General features: G+C 42.0%; 1 protein-coding gene across 2 annotated transcripts in view; it reads right to left on the reverse strand.

The window, feature by feature from the left end:
- Positions 1-2598: 2598 nt before the first annotated feature.
- Positions 2599-21684, reverse strand: part of LOC147196261 (ryanodine receptor 3-like) — an 84506-nt gene continuing 65420 nt past the window's right edge. Inside the window, exons 73-106 of one of the 2 annotated variants that reach the window (XM_086128237.1) lie at positions 20534-20704; positions 20403-20462; positions 20054-20188; positions 18926-19038; positions 17413-17509; positions 15742-15851; positions 15615-15666; positions 15500-15550; positions 15324-15423; positions 15171-15250; positions 15018-15094; positions 14845-14918; positions 13219-13236; positions 12065-12145; positions 11889-11977; positions 11658-11786; positions 11464-11568; positions 11154-11235; positions 9708-11038; positions 8970-9028; positions 8443-8614; positions 8272-8358; positions 8007-8204; positions 7362-7492; positions 7237-7279; positions 6048-6175; positions 5926-5986; positions 5704-5850; positions 5417-5551; positions 5190-5346; positions 4633-4697; positions 4439-4539; positions 3674-3725; positions 2599-3456 (exon numbers count right to left, since the gene is read on the reverse strand). In XM_086128237.1, coding sequence (XP_085984363.1) covers positions 3361-3456; positions 3674-3725; positions 4439-4539; positions 4633-4697; positions 5190-5346; positions 5417-5551; positions 5704-5850; positions 5926-5986; positions 6048-6175; positions 7237-7279; positions 7362-7492; positions 8007-8204; positions 8272-8358; positions 8443-8614; positions 8970-9028; positions 9708-11038; positions 11154-11235; positions 11464-11568; positions 11658-11786; positions 11889-11977; positions 12065-12145; positions 13219-13236; positions 14845-14918; positions 15018-15094; positions 15171-15250; positions 15324-15423; positions 15500-15550; positions 15615-15666; positions 15742-15851; positions 17413-17509; positions 18926-19038; positions 20054-20188; positions 20403-20462; positions 20534-20704 — 4587 coding nt within the window. In that variant the 3' untranslated portion in view covers positions 2599-3360. Of the gene's footprint in view, positions 3457-3673; positions 3726-4438; positions 4540-4632; positions 4698-5189; positions 5347-5416; positions 5552-5703; positions 5851-5925; positions 5987-6047; positions 6176-7236; positions 7280-7361; positions 7493-8006; positions 8205-8271; positions 8359-8442; positions 8615-8969; positions 9029-9707; positions 11039-11153; positions 11236-11463; positions 11569-11657; positions 11787-11888; positions 12146-13218; positions 13237-14844; positions 14919-15017; positions 15095-15170; positions 15251-15323; positions 15424-15499; positions 15551-15614; positions 15667-15741; positions 15852-17412; positions 17510-18925; positions 19039-20053; positions 20189-20402; positions 20463-20533; positions 20705-21684 lie in introns of both variants that reach the window. The other variant, XM_086128236.1, reaches the window with a different exon arrangement.

Consider the following 21684-nt stretch of genomic DNA (forward strand, 5'->3'; position numbering starts at 1 on the left):
ACAACATAAAACCCTTGTTATGTGCTAATACTGGCACGGTTGAACCTACATCACAAAAACTATCGCTGTTTAATTTGGTGATCGTACGCTCATCAAGACTGTGCAGCTTCGACCAACACTTTAAGGCACAGGTGTCAAACTCAGGTCCTAGAGGGCCGCTGTCCTGCATGTTTTCCAAGTCTCCCTGTTGCAACACACCTGATTCAAATGAACAGGTTCAATGTCAGGCTTCCGCAGAGCTTGCTAATGATCTGATCATTTGAATCAGGTGTGTTGCAACAGGGAGACTTGGAAAACATGCAGGACAGCGGCCCTCCAGGACCTGAGTTTGACACCTGTGCTTTAAGGCACCGGGTCACATGAGACAGAAAACATGATCGCTAGATAGCTAGATAGATGCAGGTACCGGTATGTAGGTTGATAGAAAAGTCACAATTGATGATTTTTAAATAATTAATTTGCATTTTATTGCATGACATAAGTATTTGATCGCCTACGAACCAGTTCTCCCCACTGTAGATAGATATGACATTTATATCCAAGAGGAGAGTTTTTCAAATTTCTGACCTAATTTGTAAATAGATGTCATGGCATCAGTGTAAACATGCATTGTAACACTCACATAATTGGGGGTCTCTCGTTCTCTCTCTCTCTCTCACACACACACACACACACACACACAAGCTCAGCAAACATGGCTTAATGAAGTTTTACCTGCCAGATGCCATATGGACCCAAATTGTAAACTAAATAATGAGACGAGTGCGTCACACTGAAATAATTATCCAATAAAACACGGCTAAAACAATTATCTGCTCATATCCTGCCAATTATACGACAATGTTTGGCCTTTTAACCCAGCATGTATTTGCAGAATAGCAGAATCAAATCACAAACATTACGATGGTGTTCTTTTTTGGACAAAGAAAAGGTTATCAGACAGGTCACTCACATCCCACCATGAAATTTTGGCCTTCGTTTATAATGGCAGGCTTTGATGTTGATGCTGGAAGACAGGAGAAAAAGTAGTGAAAAGGGACTCAAGGAGGGGGTGGTACTGATGAAGAGGTCACCTGCCGTCTCGTGATGAAACAAAATCCTCTGAGACCACCATGAGATCATCGATGAGGCTGTACAGTGTACAGCACTAGCGCCCCCTACAGACTACTGATCATCCACACTTCAGTCAGTGATGAGCAGGTTGACTACCGGTACTTGTTGTCTGTCATATTATTATTGTTGGTTTGAAGCAGACAAGAAAAACATTTAAAAAAATAATAAAATTCCCAGCGCGAAGGACTCTCTTGTATAAAAATTACTGTACAGTACCTCATTTTTTTGAAACCCCGATTCAAACGCATGCGCAGAGGAGATGTGCAAGTACTTAATTTACTGTTGGGGCTTCTTTCACAAACAGTGGTCTGTGGTGCCATCTTGTGGGTTAGGGTTATTCCAAGCTTGACGCGTTATGGTTCAGTGTACTTTTTTTTTTCAATCTCCTTCACTTTCAGGTCCATTGCCTTCATTTAATTGTGTAAATGATAATACGGTAGTTTGCCATACAGAATCATAGAAATGTTTTAGGTGGACTACAATTCAGTGTGTGCTCATAGTGCTCAGTATGATCATGAAAGTATCTTCAAGAGGAGCAGGTATGGTGTTATATAATTTTCATCATTCTGAAGGCAGTGGCGGTTCTGGGGGGGGGGGCCAACGGGGGCCAGTGCCCCTGAAGCACCGATTCTGGCCCCCCCTGTGGCCCCCCCTCCGAGCGCAGATTACGCAGTCGTGCCGAGTCGCCGACGCGAAAGGTGGAAACAAAGTGCGTGATTTAACATTCTAGACGGACCCTTTAGTGCGCTGCGCCATTTAAAAATGAGCGGGAAAATAAGAAGCAGTCCGCAGAGAAGGAAATTACCACGACACAGTGCTATTTGCGTGTGTGTGCGCGTGTGCGCGCGCGTATGCGTGTGTGAGTGTGTATGTGTGCGTGTGTGTGTGTGTGCGCGCATTGAGTGTGCGTGTGTGTGTGTGTGTGCGTGTGTGTGTGCGTGTGCGGGCGTGTGTGTGCGTGTAACTTTTTTAGTCTCCCTTTTTATTTTAATTTTTATTTAACAGGATCAATATATAAGACATTGCCTTTTAAAATTTGGATAATTATATGCATGTAAAACATCTAGCTTCAGTGTATTTGCAATTTTTGTCCCCGGCAGGCTGGTACCATATCATCCCCTGGCTTGAATATTCTCAACAGACGTATTGTTACGCTTGCAGACATTTTAGCCCTCCTAATACAGTTTTTTTCTCATCACTGTAATGTTATGACTACAATTTCAAAGTCTGAAGAAATAAAAAGTCAAATAAGATTTCGAATCTGTCTTTTTAGCCCTGGGTTGAATGTGCCCCCCCATCAAAACCCCTGGCCCCAGCCCGGCCCCCTCAGTGAAATTGATCCAGAACCGCCCCTGTCTGAAGGCACATTGTATCGGCACTGAAATATGGCAAAATAAAGAAAAGGATTGCACATTAATTAAGGCCAATATACTCATGTATATATATTAAATAAATGAAGTTCAAAAACAACAGAGAGGCAAGTCATTTCTGGCACTAGTTTATTTTTGTTCCATCAAAAGAAATGCACAAATCCGCAAAGCTACTACATACAAACGGCCGTACAATAGCAATTCCAAGTCAACTCAGATGTCATTTTTACAACATGTAACATTGCATGTATGCTGCATTCAGCAAAACAAATAAACCACATGTTCTTCTCTCATGTTAATGAAAGAAAAGTGGATCTGTACTCTATTACTTACGATAAGAAAAGACAGCACAAAGTTTTGCATAGCTTCTTTGTAATGTAGACTTGCTACTACAATATAAGGCACTTCATGGAAAACAAATTTTTAAAAAATTATATTTGACATAATACCGTTTGCCTCAACACTTCACTTGCAAGGTTACATGACAAACACACTTCACTCTTCTTTTGGCATTAAGTCTCAAAATTCTCTAAATAATCAGGTTGGATTCTTGTGCATAATTTGACTGACAAACTGTCTCTAAACACCCCCACAAACCCCACTAGTTTCTCAAGAGGACAATGTAACACTGTGCAATGATTGTGTGTGTGTGTGGGAGGGGTGGGGGGGGCAGAGTAAAAGGCAATGCTGTCCCCTGCAAACTTAAAACCTGACGAGGTGAATTGGAGGCTGACATCTGAAGTGAGGATGGCGCACTTCCTTGCTAAATTAAACATGTCATTTGTGTCCCACTCTGCTTAGTGTGGGTAGGGGAGTTCATGGTGCGGATTAGAGCAGCAGCACCCATTCGGAAGAAGGTAAGGAGGAAGCATCCGCTCTATCCCAGTTGATCTTCGTACTGCTTGCGGAAGCAGTCTCCTGCTGGGAAGAAATCCCAGCAGCGCTCTTGGTACATCTTCCACACATATGACTCCTGAGGCACATACGCACACAAAGAAAAGTATGGTAGCAAATTGCTTAATTGACTGTATGTTTCATTATTTACTGTCATGCATGCTTTTATTTACAAGGGGATTATTATCATAGGTTATGAAACAATAATTTCAAAGGATTTTTTTTTTATTAGCACGTGTGGTCACACCGGTTCTGATTCAATGTAATTCTGTTGATCACAACAAATCATGCTGCACCTGGCCAGTGTGCTCAGTCTCGTCCTTGTTGATGAGGTACATCAGGAAAAACCTTGAATAAATAAATGAAACAAAGCAGAGTCAATGAAAGAGAAACACAAATATCTGTCATAGCAACACTACAAAAACAGACAAAACAAAATGAAGCTATGTGTGTTCGGTAGAGGCGGCACGGACGTCGGCTGGTTAGCACGTTGCCCTCACAGTGCGGCGGTGCAGGTTTCGATTCCGGCTCCAGCTTTCCTGTGTTAGTTTGCATGTTCTCCCCGGACCTGCGTGGGTTTTGTCCGGGTACTCCGGTTTCCTCCCACATTCCAAAAACATGCATAGCAGGCTGATTAAGCACTCTAAATTGTCCCGAGGTGTGATTGTGAGTGCGGATGGTTGCTCGTCTATGCCCTGCGATTGGCTGGCAACCAGTTCAGGGTGTCCCCCGCCTACTGCCCGGAGACAGCTGGGGTAGGCTGCAGCACGCCCCGCGAGCCTTGTGAGGATAAATGGATTAGAACATGAATGAATGGAGGATTAGATTACTTCTCCTTTCAGCGGCTCTTGCCAAGCAATGTCATGTGGTTCCAATGTTTATTCCACATTTTCTGCAACAGAGAATTGAATTTCTGAAAGTTTCTTTAATGTTTACTGTATCAGCGGATGGGGGTGCCTTGAGTGACTTTGGTACGACTATTGAGAACTAAAAACGTCATCATAGTTAGATACAGAAAAAGATAATACTGTAGTGAACTATTCTAATAGTGGAATACTCACAGGTAATTGGCCAAATTGTGCTCTTGCAAAGTGTGAGTCTCAAAGCCATGAGGCGTTGTGTCAAAGTAGTCGTTTCCGATCCCACAAATGAAACATTTAGTCTGATGAGAGAGAGAAGAAATCATAAGGATGAGGAGGAAAAGGGTGTTCATCGCGTGGGCTGATTCTATTTCCGTTTGTCTGAAATCTCTCACCTCCATGTCCTCTTTGACTTGTTCCTGCTGGTCTCTCAGCTCTCCAAAAGCATCAATTATCAAACCTGCAACCATCAACAGATTGTAACTTCATGGATACCTTCACTGAAGGATAGAAGGCTACTATGTGTGTGATCTTAATAGTGGTGGACAGTCAGTGTGCGAAGTTCTCCCACAATATTTCACGACTGGCCCAGTCTCAGCTTCTGATTTTGCGGCGATTCATAATTTGAATGGCAGTTGCACAATGTTGCAAATTATCTCATTGCATGGACGCTTCCAAACATTGAGAAAAATACATTTCTGAAATCTGCAAGTGTGACACAGCCTCCCACTACGTGCTGCCAAGCGATGGAAATACAGGATATCCATGACACAGATTGTGATTTACAACAATACGTAACCATATTCATAATTTCAAATGGATATGAAATGCCTGTGGATGAAAGAGCGAAGCTCGTAGTAAAAATATATACACGAGCGGTGTGCCTACCACGCCGGTTACATCCAAATGATCAGGAAAAAGTCCTGTGCACAGTCGCGACGACGCGTCTCACCCTGGATGATGGCCAGGAGGATGACGATGACGAAGAAAAAGAAGGTGATGTCAAAAAGGATGCGATACAGCTCATAGGGATCGCCAGCAGGGTCTTCAATCTCATCACCGATGCCACCTCCAGCTCTCACACCGACATACATGTGGAATAAGTAGCACTGCGGAGGAAAGATGACTCTTACACTTGCACGGATTCCACTCGGGGGACTATTAGAGTCGTTGTCTTACAGTCATCATGTCGTCACACTTCATGTCTGGTTCGTCGTCATCTCCGCTCTTGTTGTAGAACTTCCTGAAGAAGTTGAAGGCCACCACAGTGTAGAGGTAGACTACGACGGCCAGGAGACCCACTGTCAACACCAGCTGTGCACACACACACACACACAAGCATAGCCCATCTGTTAGAAAGGAACATCCCATTATAGGGTCACGGTTGACCAGTTGTTCTACACCCAGGGCTGGTCGTCTTTTATAATGGACAAAAATAATACAGTCATGGGTACGTTGTGCCTCACCTGCTTGCCATTATGGGTGACAGAGGACAAGATGGTGCGGAGCGTCTTGAATCCCATGGCGATGTCCAGTAGATGTGCAGCAAAGAAGAAGTTGTTATAGTGGCCCAGAATGGACATAGTCGTGTACCACCCAAGGTAAAGGAATGACTGATAAGGAAAGGCACTTGAAGTTACTTCAATTATCTTATGCATGTATTCATCAATATAAGCCTTCATACTTACGTTGTCTGTAAACACCACCCCCATTTTCCAAATATGATACATTGTATCGATGGAGCTTAACCTGTTGACAGAAAAAGGTATGTCTCATCAAGAAGTTTCTTCTTAGACATTTTATCTCTTACCAGGACACCAACGATGCCTCCTTGGTAACAGCCTCCTCTGTCGGATTAAAATCCAGAGCACTTTTGTCCAAGCCCAGCAGCTCTGCAATTCTTTCGGCGCCATACAGATCGCCATATTTTTTGATCACCTACAAGCAAAACAGGAGCAGCGGAACAGGGGAATGAGTCCCCAACTGATGTTTGCAAAATATTAGTATTCTACATGCTTGGTATCAGTGGGTGTGAAAACCTCCATGCATTTCTTTTAAAATAGCACATGTCCTCATTAAGGTTAGCTGGAATTGATCACAGCTGACTCTGGTTGATAGGTGGGGTAGGTACACCTGGGACTGGTTGCTTGCCAATAACAGGGAACTTATAGACAAAAAACACACATATATATATATATATATATATATATATATATATATATACATACCAATCACAGGTATACTGTGAAAAGCACAACCTGTATTTCATTCATTTAAGTAGAACAACTTAAAAATATATATTAGTAATATTTATGGCAACAATGTCAGTTAGCACAACAAAGCAAGAAAGTTGTTTTCTTCAAAACAATTTGCGGAGTTGTTTTTAAATCCGTAAATTGGGGGACAATATAAGGGACAATTAGTTCTGTAAACCAAGCCAATTTTCACAGGAGCTAAACAAACTTCACATATTTTGTTGAATTGCCCAACTAAATTATAAGTTTGTTGTCTTGAATTTCTTTTTTTACGGTATATGGATATTTTGAAGTCTTTATTGAACCTCATATCTGGAAAGCAGAATACCCTGAGAAAACCCAAACAAGCAGAGATTCAAATCCAGAATCTCAAACTGTAAACCAGACATTCTAACCCTGAAATCAACTGTGTTGCAATGTGCTAATGTCATACAATCGAGCCTCAAAAGAGAAATTCATTTTACACCAGCGACAAACAAGGCTGACACAGAGAGATTCTTCATTCACTCAATCACCACTGATGTTGACAATTATTGCATTATTATTACTTTACTGAATGGGGTTTGGTGCCTTGCTAGAAGGCACTTTTAGGGTGCTTAGAAAGCAAACTGGCATCTTTAAAAAAAATACATAATAATTAAGAACTATGTTTTCTTATCCAAGCAAACCCTTTTAGGATTTAACTACTGCTACTCCACAGATACAATAGTTTGGTTTGAGAATATAAAATGCTCAATGCCTTACCTTTCGTTTAACAAATTTATCCCAGTAGTTGTTGGGGAAAGACCTGACAAAACAGCATTAAAAAAACAAAACGTGACACTCTTGGAAATATAAAACAAGCATATGAATCGGTAAGACAGACGTACGGCGTATTAATGACCAGCCTGTCCCACTGTCCTTTAATGTCGTCATCTGATGGCTGCTCTGTGATGTAGAGTCCAGCAAACTCCAACTTCCTGGCTATTTCTTTCTCGCGCTTGAACACCACTAGAGGAACCTTACAGGCACACCAATAAGTCATTCATTTAGTGCTTCATGGTGTTTTAGTAATCTGTTTTATAAATTGTTTCATTTGGACAGCACGCTACATAGACAAAAGAACAGTGGAATCTTGAAAGGCGGAATTCCAAGGGTGATCTGATCCAAAGTTGAACAAAATTTGGATTTTTTAACTGTCGCCGCGCAAGATGTCGCAAAACAAAACCACGGGGGGTATTACAGTGCACATACCCTTTAATGTTTTACCTATAAACATGTTGACACACGCACAGACTCTCAAGGGTGTCTTATCTCGCCGGAGACTTGTTTGATTTTAAATTTGTGAAGATATGAGTGCACTGGTTAGAAATCTTGAATTCAGAATTGGAAAAAGCCAAAGAAGGGGTCATTTTAAAGCGCTCGCAGCTTTCAACATGTCATAAAAGAATAGGGAGCCCAATGCTTTTGTCAATATAGTGAACCGTATTTGTATTTGTACTGTCTGTAAGTTCATTGGGCATGTATGTGTGTACCTTCAGGTAGTAGTATCCCACGACACACAAAAAAGATATAACAGTGTGCAGTATTGCCAGACAGCGAAGCGTTGGCGCCATGTATCCTGTACTCTCTTGTAGGATAAAATATTCAAGAGAGCTGTCTTCTTCTTCCTCCTCCTCAGTTCTCCCTCGACCATTCCAAGGGTCCTCATCATCAGAGTTATCGCCAGTCACCTTATAACATATATTTTTGTTTGACTTTATTTTCATACATTTGCAAGATGCATTTTTTTAAACTCACTTTATAGAAGAGAAGAATGAAATTGATTGCAAATGCGACAAAGAGTGCCAAAAATCGCAAGTTGTAGAAGTTCCTGGCCAGGTAGTTCTATAAAATGCAAGAAGTCACAAATATCCATCAAATAGTCATCGGTCATTAATTGGAGGGTCTGTGATAGAAATATAATCTGACCAGCATCTTGGTCTGGTAGATTTCCAAGCCAGCAAAGAAGCTGGCTGTGAAGGCCTCCGGTGGTTCTTTCTTGATGCTGAGTCTTTTCTTGGGGACCTTCTTCTCCAGTGAAAGCTCAGGAGGGGCTTCATCTTTGGCCTTGTCGTGGTCCTTCTTCTCACCATCGTCAGAGCTACACCAAGAAACATTTGAGAGACATGTGGCAGGAGAGTCCTTATAAATTATCCTCACGAGGGTCGCGGGGCATGCTGGAGTCTATCCCAGCTGTCTTCGGACAGCAGGCGGGGGGACACCCTCAACTGGTTGCCAGCCAATCGCAGGGCACACATACTGTAGACAATCACACCAATGGACAATTTAGAGTGATCAATTAACCTACCGGTCATGCTTTTGGAATGTGGGAGGAAATCCACGCAGGCACGGGGGGTACATGCAAACTCCACATAGGATCGAACCCACAGTGCCGCCACCCTCTAAATTTAGTACAACCCCCCCCCCACCCCCCCAAAAAATCACAAAACACTGACTCTGCTTTCTCTGAATCTGATTTGTAGTCTCCATTTGAAGCCCTCTTCTTCGCAGCCATCTAGAAAACAGATGAACAATGACATTAACTCCTACAGCTGAAATTGTCATTGCACTCATTTTACAAATGCAGATTCGGTTCTAAATATTGCCTATTTTTGACCAGATCATGTTTCAATATTAAATATTGTCACCTGTGCCTTCAGTAATTATTCCCTACCAAAAACACCACCCATGTAAATACAAAATGTAGTGCAATATAACCTCCAAGGTTAAACACCCCAAAAGCTAAACTGGAAAATCATTTCAACCCATATACCTCAAAAGTCAAACAAAACGTGAGCTTGAAACATTCGATCATCATGCATAACCAAATCTCACGAGCCTTCACCGAGAAAAAGATGAGCACTCTGTGTTTATTTTTTTCCCCTCCCACAAGTTTTTTGAAAGCGACGTGACACTTTCAATACCTCTGCCACGACATGACAGTGTCACTTCGCAAACATCGCCATCTTTCAGGCATCTTCAAATCGTGAGTCGTTTTACTTTATTTTAGCCTTATTCGTTCCTTACACGTGTATCGGAGGAGTATTAAAATATTTCTTTCAACTTTTAATGGTAGTTGGTGGCAATTTTTGTATACTGCTAAACGGTTTGCATTGCACGTAACGACCTGAATGAAAAACGGACTGAACAGATTGTGTTCGATTGAAGGTTCCGCCGTTTTCGATGGCACTCACCTGAGCCTTCTTCTGCTTGACAGCGCTGGCTATGGACGGAGCGTCACCCCCGACAACCACCTCGGACACGTCCCCTAATCCGGGCTCTGCTCCATGTTTACCCTCCTTTTTTGGCTGGATGTTCAGCAGCTCGGCCATCAGGTCTGCCTCCGCCACTTCCCCCTGAACCATGTGACCCATCTCGGTCAAGGCTGATGCTTCATGCGCCTCCATCTTCTCTGCCTCCAACACATCGCCGTGGATCCCGAATTGAGTGGGATCCGGCATGTTTCCCAGAATGTCCGTGACCTTCATGTTCTTCGCCCCTTCGACGAGGCCACCCCCAAACATGGTGGTCCACAAAATATGAAAGAAACCCCAAACCAAGCTGTACACAAAGTGGAGGAGGCCGGCGATAATCATCCAGAAGAAAGCAAAGAAGCCATGCACCGTCTCCCTCACGCTCATCCTCCGGAATTTTCTGTACTGCCGTTTCATGCTCTTGAAAGTGAGCAACTGGCGAATGTGGCAGATGCTTTTTCTCATGGAGACACAAGCGATGGTAAAGGCCGATGAAGACTCCAACATCACATTCTCCTCCTCTTCCTCCTCCTCCTCCTCATGCTGGTTCTCCGCCAGGTTCTGTTTGTCGTCTTCGTCGTCTTCTTCCTGACGCTCAACTGGGTCCGGCTCTGAAATCTGAGATGCCAGTTGCATCTCGAAAATGGTATCCTCGCAGAAATTGACAAACAGCTCCATCTTTTCGCTCTCTCCGCCTTCGTTGACAACATCAAAGATGAACTGTCGCTTGGACTCCTTCACCTGAGGCTTCTCCCACTGGGTTCGACTCGACTCGCTGATGTCAAAGTAGACTCGTTCGATGCGCTTGGCTCCGCCCATGATCTCGATACGACCCAAGTAGGGTTCAAAGTAGCTGAGGACACTTTCGGCCAGGTCCTGGAATGTCGAGAGGCGAGCATCGTGCGGCATGTGCTCCGAGAGGTTTGTTAGCAGAACGGCCACGTTAAAGCCGATGTCCTTAGCGGGCTCATGAAATCTTTCCACGAACTGCACGTAGTTGAACATGTCGTTCTCATCCGCCTCGGCGCAAGAGAGAAGAAACTCAATCTCCGACTGCGAATACTGCTTCTGGTTCTCCATGGACTTCTGGAAATCCTTCTTTGAAATGAAACCTTTGCTTTCGGCGTCGTAGATCTTGAAGCTGTCCGACGTGGTCAGGTCCTTCAACTTGAGGAACATGTCAAAGAACTTGAGGATCATTTCCACATTGCTGGACGATTCCACCAAGGTGTCCACCATTTGTTTACCAATGGTCCCGTTGACAACATTTCCTGTGATGGGATCAGCAAAGGACATCCATCACACAAATCTTATCATTGTGCAGATGACATTGTTGCGTTTTGCATTCTGCATACATGCTGCTATAAGAGATCCGATAGACTTCACCTTCGAGAAGAGAGAGCATCATGACGATCATGTCCTTCTGCAGGTCTAGCAGCTCCTTTAGCAGTTCAATTTGACTGGAGTCCTGATGAACATTTTTTTTGATTACCAAATAATTCCATAAATATTTCTTCTTAATGTCTTAAGCACTAATTCTACAAAATGCTTCCATACGTTGGACTGGAACTGTAATCTACCCTGTTTGGGTCTCGTTAAGGAACTGAACTTCCAAATTGGGAGATGAGCTGAAAAAAATAGGTGCCAACCTGGTTGACTGGAATTGTATAAAATCTGAAAAATCATGATTTCATACCTGGGATAACTTCATCTGCATATTTGCAAAAACATGCAGGAAGCCGACAACTGCATCCCACAATCTGCTATGAGCCAGACTCTGTTGGTTGCCTATACATGGCCCCTATAGAGCACATGACACAGTTCATCAATTCATAACTTGTCCTTAGATTGGTCAAAACCGAGGTCTTGTTAGGTGTCGTGATATCGCACCTGTATGTACTCCGTTAATGAGTTGAAGACCTGCTTAGCAACTGCCAGCGCTTTAGAGAAATTCCTCTGACCCGCCTCGTCAATGATATCTTTTCCAGAGTAGTACCAGTAGAAATCACTGATGGATTCCTATCAGGAAATATCAAAACATATCAGACAGCGGAAAATAGAACAGACAATTCATGATGTGCTGTATATATTTCAGAAAGTGCACATAGCAGATGATCACACCTGAAGTCTCAGCAGGTAGTCCACGGTACTAATAATGATGTTAATTGTGGTAGTGTTTCCTGTCTGGGTCCTTAGAAAGTTCTGGAAATCTGACGACAATGAATTGACATCACTAAGCATTAAAGATTCATCAATGAGATAACATGTTGTCATTTGGTTTAAGTGTGCGAGCGTACCGTTGTTGTGTCCCTCACACAGTAGTTGCAGAAATCGAAAAAGATCCTTAGTGAACTCGTCATTCTGAAGCACTTTGGAACCTGCGGTGACAAGGAACCAAATAAATGGTTGGTGTCAGTGGTAAAGCGGACGGATGAAATTTCTGTTTATTGATAGAGGCAGTCGTGGAAGAATTCATTTTGCATGTATATAAGGATGTTTTCTAGTTAGCTAATTGCATATACAGTAAAGACCCCTCCATTGCAGTTGTTCGCAGTCCCCTGATTTCATTTTATTTTTATTTTTGTCTTGGTTCATGACTATTTTTTTTTTTGCCTCCAGTTTATTCTGGGAGCAATTCCAACGTTGACCACTGTATAGCAAAATACGATTTAAGTCGACACAATGGAAATCTGACTATAAAAAAAGAATGAAAACAGGAAGTCCGGTATTTCATCTCACCCTCTTGTTGAATGTTTTGGTATTTTCTCAATCAGCTTTATGATTTGAATGATGCTTTCTGACCTTCCGTTTATTTGTTTTTTTAAATAAAAATGCATTATTACACCTGTACATTATTAAGAGTTAATAGCTTCAAGGTGTTTCCAAACTTTTGACTTGTACTGTGTGTAATCGACCTTATAAAAAAAAAATAATAATTAGGTGACGCACTTCTGTGTAGCAGATTGTTGTTTTTTTATTATTGTTGGGGTGGTCTGGAACGTAAACTTTGCGATGGAGGGCAATTGCTGTACCGCAAAACTCTAGTAATAGGAATGCAACTGAGCAGTGTTGTTTAAACTCCAGACAAAACGTATTGGTTTGGTGCAAACAAAGCAAAGATTTTACTCTTAGTAGACACTGGTTAGTATAATCCAAATGAGGGCAAATCAAAACAACTGGCAAGCATGACCTTCTTGTGAAAGAAGAAGGAATTTGGGTCACCTGACCAAAGACTGAACAATATACTGTATTGATTAACCAGATGTTAAAATGAGCATGCATGTGTTCCGGCTGCTTGGGTTAATACTGTAAATAAGGAATAGGGAGATGCTTGTATTGCATTCAGGGTGCAAAGGGGGGAAACATCAGAGGGGTCAAACGGGTGGGAGGGAGCAATCAAGATGTCAGCATTGCATAGAAGAGTAGAGTAGAATCTAAACCGTGTATTTACCCCTCTCACTCACGTTGACTGCGACCGACGACATATTAAAAAAAAAATGACAGGAACACACAAAGAGCAGACATAAGCAAAGGAGAAGACATTGATATTCAATCACAACCATAGGAGAGAATGATTGCACTCCAGATGTAACTTCTACATTCATTGATTTGCAACATAAGCTTGCAATTGAAGTTTTAAAAGAAATTCAGTCTATTCTCTACAGGCAAGGATTAAAACAGTTACCATCACTTATGCCTGAGTTGTGGTGAAGTGGAAATGAGCTCCAATATTGCGTCGTGGATCATATTTTGTTTCGATACAACTTTAGGTACAAATGCACAATCGAATGGGATCCAACGCAAGACTTATATTGACTCTAAATGTAAAGCAATAAGTTACATTGTTAAAAATTCTTTAATTGATTGTGCAAATGTACCTAATGAAGTTATCCAGGAGTCTACATACTGTATGCAAACCTGCAGTCAAATTCATTCCGTATTGGGCATGATTTTAATTGATGTCACGAAGTAAACGTAATTGATTGGCCGCAGTCAGACAGGACTACTTGGACATACGGTAACACAGGTGCACCTGTGTGATGACAATATCAACATGAAACAAAAAAACATGATATGAAAATGGAATTGTGCCACCCAAAAAGAGCAAAGGCGTCTTGTGCCGGTCTGGAGTGTCCCGGAGATGTGGGCAGCAAGGCCAAAGAAACGAGAACTGTGCGAGCCTGACCGACATGTTTTGATTTTTGAATCACCAAACTTTGCTCATAGCATGTTGAATTAATCGTTAAATGACTTCTCAACACATGGTTAAATCATTCTCTATTTTTAAAGGGAGCATTTATTCAGGGTTTTTTTTCCTACATATAATTAGATTAGCCAGGTGTGCCTATTGAAGTGGCCAGTCATCATGAGCGTACCTGTCATTGACCTGAAACTAGCTAATATCACGGACGTTGAATACCTTTTAAGATATCCTAAGATATCCTTTATTTGTCCCGCAATGGGGAAATTACAATTTGTATGTATGTACCGCAGGGACGTGCGCTCAGGGGAGGCAGGTGAGGCAGAGCCTCACCTCTAAATGCACATTGCATTGCGCAATCATCACAAACTGGGTTGATACATGCAACTGGCTCGTGCTGCTTGCCGTATATCTGCATGTCGCAAATATAATGTTTAACCAATTGAATAAGCGACCCTTTGTGCTTTATATATTTGTAAATGTGACACTAAAAGAGTCAGTGCCTCACCAACCATGAACCTTACCGCACGCCACTGATGTACCGTACTAATTTATTGCTCTCTGTCCGACTTATAGCAGGATTTTGTGAACACTAGAAGGCAGACTTTCACTTTGAGGCACACCGCAAGGACCAAATAAGAAACTATGTACAGCACTATTATACTGTAATATAATTATCGATTGGGAAGGAAAATATGAGGTTATGTTGACGAAACATAACTCCTGTTTTAGTAAGAATGTACAACCCAACAAAAAGTTCTAACAAACAAGAATAGTGTTTCTTTATCTGAAAATGACAACATGGTATTTTGGAGGCTAAGACTTGTACTGTAAATGAAACAAGAACATATTGTTGGTGCTGCTTTCGTTACATACTTGATCCTTCTTCTGTAACCATCCCAAGACCTTCTGCTTTGTTTTGCCTCTCAAAAGCATTGAGGTCCAGCACACTACGAAGGAAAGATGAAACATTTTCGTCTCATATTCGTATCGCTTCATTAGACTACATTGAAAAAGGGTGGTGGGGTGGGCATCGGTGTCTTTGTTACCTGCAAGACATCATTAGTCCAGATAAGCTTTTGAAGAAGCCGACATCTCGCTTCTCTTTCAGGTAGTCCAACATTTTCTGCACAAAACAAGGATGTTAAGATGATGGTTGACGTAGCCATTTAAATCGTTTCTGGTTCCCGAGCAGCGTTTACCTGCTGTACCAGAATGTTCCCGCCATTGAGAATCGAGATGCCCAGTTTCAGGGTGAAGGTTACCATAGCATCGAGTCGACCTAATGACCTCACTGTGTCAATCATACTTCATACAGTGGCAAATGTGGTGAGTGTATGAAGGTGGACAGGTACCTTTGCTAGCGCCAATCATCTGGAGGACCATCTCTGCAGCCCCACGGTCGTGCAGTCGAGCCTGCTGGTACAACATCTTTTGCTTCTCCATTTCCTTCTCCTAAAAGGCAAGACATTCAGCACGCCACTAAACAGTGTGACAGAAAAAAAAAGCGTCCAGTTTGCTTCACTCGTACCTCAAATGTTTTCTCTCTCTCATCATTCTCCTCTTCACCTTCAGCACAACTCTGAGAGGAGAAATATGATGTCAAACCGCTACATGGTTGCAAAGTTGTTCAGACAATAATGTACCTTTGCCATCATATCTGCGTATGCGATATATAAAGGATCGTCTTCCAAAGAGCTGAAAACAAACAATAGGGCATGGTGAAAGGATGTACAGTCACATGATATGCTGTGTCACATGACGTGTGTTCACCTGCACTCCGTGAGAGCATTGTGGCTGAAATGCAGAATGAGCTGGTGAAGAGGATCGGGCTGCTTTCTCACCTCCTCCTCTTCCTCCTCCTCCACTTTGTGATGTATTTTCTGCACAAGTCATGACCTTAGTTAAGACGGTAGGACCTGACTGTGTTGTGACAGTACCTGATATAGATTGTACCTTTATATAATAATATTGGATACGCTGGAAACGTGCAGACCAAGCACAATCATGAATTAACATGCTAACACACACACAAGCAGAGGTGACATGCAGCAAAGAATGGCAATGAGCAGGAATGAGTGCTTGATATTTTTGTAGTTCTATTGACATCCAACTATTTATTCAGGAGCACAAAGATTGTACCAGCAGTCTTTTGTAGCAGAAAAAGAATATGCTATTTTTGAACTATTTTACAAAGTAATCGCTGCGTCATAGCACTTGTATGCAGCGACGGCTGTTTGAAAGTGCTCTATAAATACAGTTGAGTTGAGTTGGGTTGAGTTAAAATGTTTTTCCCCTGTGGTTTCAATTTCACATTATGTGAGGAAAAAGCAAAACAAAACTAGAGAGTCTGTTTTCAAAATGTAGGTTAATTTGCACTTCAGTATAATTTAGTTCAGCAAAATACCAGGTGTAAAATTCAAATACCTTCACAAATTGTATTTGGATGCTGAGGTACTTTGCCGAGGAATACCAAAGGGGGAAAAAACCCCCAATCAAGAACGACTACATTGTTAGCTATGGAACGGAAAGCTACAGTCCCCTCATATACCGCCCAAATATAAGACGACCCTGATTATATGACGACCCCCTCGTTTTCAAGACACAAGTTTGAAAAATGACTTTTTGAACACCAAATTCATTTTTATACAGAAAATAATTACAGTACATCTGAAACAAATGATTATAACAATATATTTGAGAGAAAAAGCATGCTATTTTGCCTCATCCAAATCTTAAATAAATTACATCATAACTTCTCCTCAGCTGCCGGTTATCCTGGCCAATCTTCGACCCACTTTTCTCCAGATTGTCGCTACGTTTCTCCATTTTCTGTTATCTCTTCTATTATTTTCTTCTCTTTTCTTTCTTACCGCTATTTTTTATTTTTCTTCTTCGTGCTATCGCTTTTTTTTATTTTTATTCTTCGTGACAGGGGTTCATTTTGGCCTGAGGAGTCAAGTTCAGCATTCGCTTCAATGATATCTGGCGCCATCTAGCGTCGTGAATGGGTATAATGTCTAGACCCCGAATATAAGACGACCCGCACTTTTTCAGTCTTATTTCAATGCAAAAAACACCGTCTTATATTCGGGCCAATACGGTACTTTGCCCATGTGCATTCTATAATCCGAGCATCAAAGGGATGGCAAAAGTATGAAGACAGAAAACCAAAATGAGGCAATGTGATTTGGATGCTCTCACAATGGGATGAAACACTGCAGTTGCACAAGAAGACGACTGAGTGGTATTGCTCTGCATCAACCGCCATGTCATGCTCGTGACACAAACGTGCCACCTGGCTGACAAGTGGGAAAAACACCTTCAAGCATTTACAACAATGTCACGGGTACAACAGGAGGAGGGGAGGCACGCCTCCCCCGGGGCACACGGCCACCATCACGAAGGCACCGGGACAGGCTTTTATATCCTGGAACTACTTACTGCAAGATCCTGTACTAGCTTCTCCTCAAAGGAGTACTCCTCTGTTTCTATCCATATTCTCTGATAGGCCAGGAGGAAGAGGTTAATAGAGCGATGCCTAGGGAGGGGGTAAGAGGAAATTAGCCTGGGTTAGATTCAAGCAGAGGAGAGGAGGGAAGCAGGTCTTTCAGAAGAGGTTTCGAATTGTTAGTTCTGGGTACATCCCACTGGTCATAAATACGGTTTCAACCACCATATATTTCTGTAAAGTCAAGCCAAAATGCTTTCAGAGGCAGCACGCTGGGACAAGTGGCGAGCATGCCTTCCTTACATTTCGGAGGTTTGAATGTCAGCCTCAGCCTTCCGTGTGGAGTTTGTACATACACTTTGTGCTTGCATGAATTTTCTCATGGGTACTCCTGCTCCCTCTCAATTTCCACAAAACATGAATAGTAGATTAACCCTTTCATGTGCCCTGGAACCTGATAGCATGATAAACTGTCCACTGCAGTAACCGCTATCCCTGAAAGGGTAAATTAGACTCGAAATTGCCCAAGTGAAATTCAAATGTGATTTTTTTTTGTCATGCAAGGCCAGGGTGTGGCCCACATCTTGTCCAAACTCGGCTGGCAAAGGCCCCATCTCACCCATGACATGAGTGAAGAGAAGCGATATCGAAAATGGATGAATTTCTTTTCAGAGGAACACCGGAGCATCACACGCTTGATTTCAGAAATGTGTCACTAACTGTGAGGAGGGAAATCAGATGAAGAAAATGAAAACCGATGGTAATTGAGTATTGTACCGACACCCTGGCACGTCATCATGTCTTTCTGCTTGACACCTTACTGCCTTATAAACCAACAGACAGACCAGCGGCGAAACCATTGGGGCAATTTGAATGAATGTAAGTTAAGGTTTGTGTCGAAAGGGAAGCAAAGGCTCACGACAAGAGGTTGCGCATGATTGGCAACGTGGGTCAATGCTACGTTACCGTCAGCACGGAGAGTAGACTGTCATAGTCTGAGTTCTCATGCATTTTCTCCAACCAAATATGTTGATAGGCATTCAGGAAGTAATTATTGTTTTTGTCCCTGAAGGAGGCAAGTACAAGACAGTGTGACATTGAGGAAGAATTTCACTGAACTTTGTATTATCCTTGACATGCAGGGACCTCGTATTCGGGAGCAGAAGCACGTCTGCATTGGAAACAGAATTTAATAAATGTTTGCTATGCCGGCACATATTTCAATGTCAACAACTGGGAAAGAATGGAATACACTGCCTGCAGGCAGGCAGGTTGTCGCAACTGAGCACATATCGAAGGTGGCCACCCTCCTGCTCGAACCCCATAATTGTTTTCCTCCTACTGTAGCTTGCTTCCTGTAATTGAGTTACAGACCAGCAGGGCATGAAATTGTTAGTGTCCCTTTTTGTATTTCTTGAAAACATCTGCGGGCCAGACATTTTTCCTACAAAGGGGGGAGCCTGTGCACATAAAACACCTGCGAGTTGATTTGTTTCCTCCCAATACCTTGGCAGATTATAAAGTGGAGCCATTCGGAAACACGCAACGACCGCTCTTTTCCGCTGCTTGGATAGCAACTTTTGCCAGACGCATTTCTTGGATCTCAGAGGTTGTTCCACCTGCCAGCAGAAAGAAAAGATTCACGCTGACACATGCAATAGGCATCACCTCAAGTGTTTGTCATCATGTTAATGTTGTTGAGAACCGAATCATGACCGAGTGAAGGTAGGGTTAGCCATGATATGTTTCTGTATGTCATGAATCTGTTTGTGACCAACAGGTGGCACTGTAGGGCTCTCCCTGCAGCTGCACACCTGTTGGTCGTTACGTAATTATTGCTTTAAAAGGACTCCCGGCACGACCACTCGGTGCTGGGTCATTGTTTGTTTGTTGTAGCTGTCATGTTTGTCTGTTATGTTCTCGATCATGTTTTGGTGACTATTAGTTTTGAGCTTCAGTCATGGTTTTTGTTTGATACTTTGGATTCGTTTTGTTTTTAGGACTTTGTTTTGGATTTACTTTTCTCTGTGTTTTATCAATACAACTCGTCGAGTACAACCTGCTCCTCCCTCCTACCTGCTTTTTGGGGTCCACCACCACCACACAACGTGACACTGTACAGTGGTGTTTTTCAAATATCATCCTTATCCAACATACAGCATGTCTCGCCTCATGATTTTAGTTTATTCTTTTTAAAACCCCAAATTGGTGCAGAACCTTCCACTTAAGCACACTACATTATAACTGCAGTTTACTCTCACTTCTTGTCCAATGTACCTTTTTACTTTCAGTTTCAGTTCAAGTGTCAACAAATTAAACACAAAAAAAATTGGATCAACCAAATATGCTTATTTATATTTATTGATATACTTTTTTCTTCTACTTTCTCCCTTTCATAATTTTGCTGGTGTAAATGGGGAATTTCTCCATTGTGAGACAAATAAAGGTTTTCATTTCTTTTTTTCAATTGCTTATTTTTATTTGTATTGTTCACTGATTACGTGGCTGCAATTTCAAAATCACAAAATTGTAACATTTAACGGCATGTTTCCATTGGCCATTGCCCTCCATGTCACACACAACTATTTGCTGCCAACACCTCCAGACAATGTGGGGAAAATGCAAATGTTCTACCTGTTCCAAGTTGAAAACGGCAGCAGAGATCCTCTGGATACGGTCCACCACCTTGTCAGGGTCAGGGGGCCCCTCCACTCGTACCATTATATCTTTGTAAAGGTTTAACTGCCACCTCACAGCGGGGTCTTCCGACTGGGACCGGGTTTCCGAGTAGCATGTCAAACAGATATAGCAAATGTAATGTAGAATATGTAGAATATACAATATGGAGTAAATATGGGGCTTCCCCTCGCAAGGTGGTCACACCCATCGATGTGGAGATTGGATTTCACCAAAGTGTAGGAGGGCCAGTGCAATGCAATGGCTATAGTATGCACGCATATTACATAAAGTAGTCCACTCTCACCTTTTCTCTGAGGTGAAGATTTTGCCGAATGTGATCTTTGACCTCGTCATCCGTGTCTCTCTGTAAAACCAAATCAAATTTGAGTTTGATCAAAGCCGCACACTTGTCGAACGAGCGGGTTTTAGTCTGACCAGCAGATAGCGCGTCTTAGCCAAGGAGATGAGCTCCTGGTCCCCCGGAGTGCACATGTTGAGGCCGATTGGAAGCATCTTCTTGAGCGCAGCCACGATCAGTGATGTCTGGATGGAATAGAACTCACCGCGTCTTTTCTTGTGTTTCCGCTCCTGGTCTTGTCCGCCAGACTGAAAAGATACAATATTCAAGACAGAAGTCACCATACAAAATACACAATATATCAGAAATGTATTCCTAAATGCAAAATGCATTTAGGAATGCATTTAAGGAATTATTTTCCCTGCATATCACCAGTCTTGATCAAATCTTTAAAGACCGTTTTATCATTTTATTTGTGTGTTCTCGAGGTGGATTAAATTAAAAGCAACACACTACTTTTTTCTCAGCCCTGACACAATCTAGGAAAACACACGCTTCACTGAAGAATGATATTTTCCAACTGCTAACCAGAAAAAGAATTCTCTAATTAATAAGCAAGAGGTTTGGGCTGGACGGTAGCTGTTTAGGTCTGAAAAAAAAACAACTCTAAATTTTTCACCTGAATTGAAGCAGTAGACTCTTTGAAAACAAAACAGCACTGTACATACACACCTGGACAAAGTTGCGGCTACCCTGCTGTTAATGAAAGAAAAACCCATAGTGGTTTGAGAAAAAAAAACTTGAATCTGACAAAAGTAATGCGCCTATTTTCAAGCAGTACCAACAATTTTTTTTTTGTCTTGGCCTGTTTCATTAATTTTATTTTTTTCAACAATTGTTTGAATTTTTACTGGTCAGTTTTCTTTTTTAATTTTTTTTTAGTTAGTTTAATTTTTCAGTTTTCATTTTTTTTAATCATTATTTTTCTTTCACCAACAAAGGGACACAAACATTTCCACACGTCCACGTGTGTATTCACGCTGACGTAAACATACACACATAATACATATACAGTAATCACAAAGATATACACTTGAAGCAACTATACACCCAAATACAGCACACCACACTCTATCAAACAAAAGCACATTTGCCTACAAAGGGTCTGATATCATTATTTCACCCCCAAAGACAATTAAAACCAAAAACAAAAAAAGGAAATTCACAAGGCCACAACAATCATGAAAGCAGAAGACACAAATAAGATAGGGGACATGATAATAAGACT

This window comes from Hippocampus guttulatus, chromosome 13, assembly GCF_054856545.1.
Source record: "Hippocampus guttulatus isolate MCC_2025c chromosome 13, RoL_Hgut_1.0, whole genome shotgun sequence".
NCBI lineage: Eukaryota > Metazoa > Chordata > Actinopteri > Syngnathiformes > Syngnathidae > Hippocampus > Hippocampus guttulatus.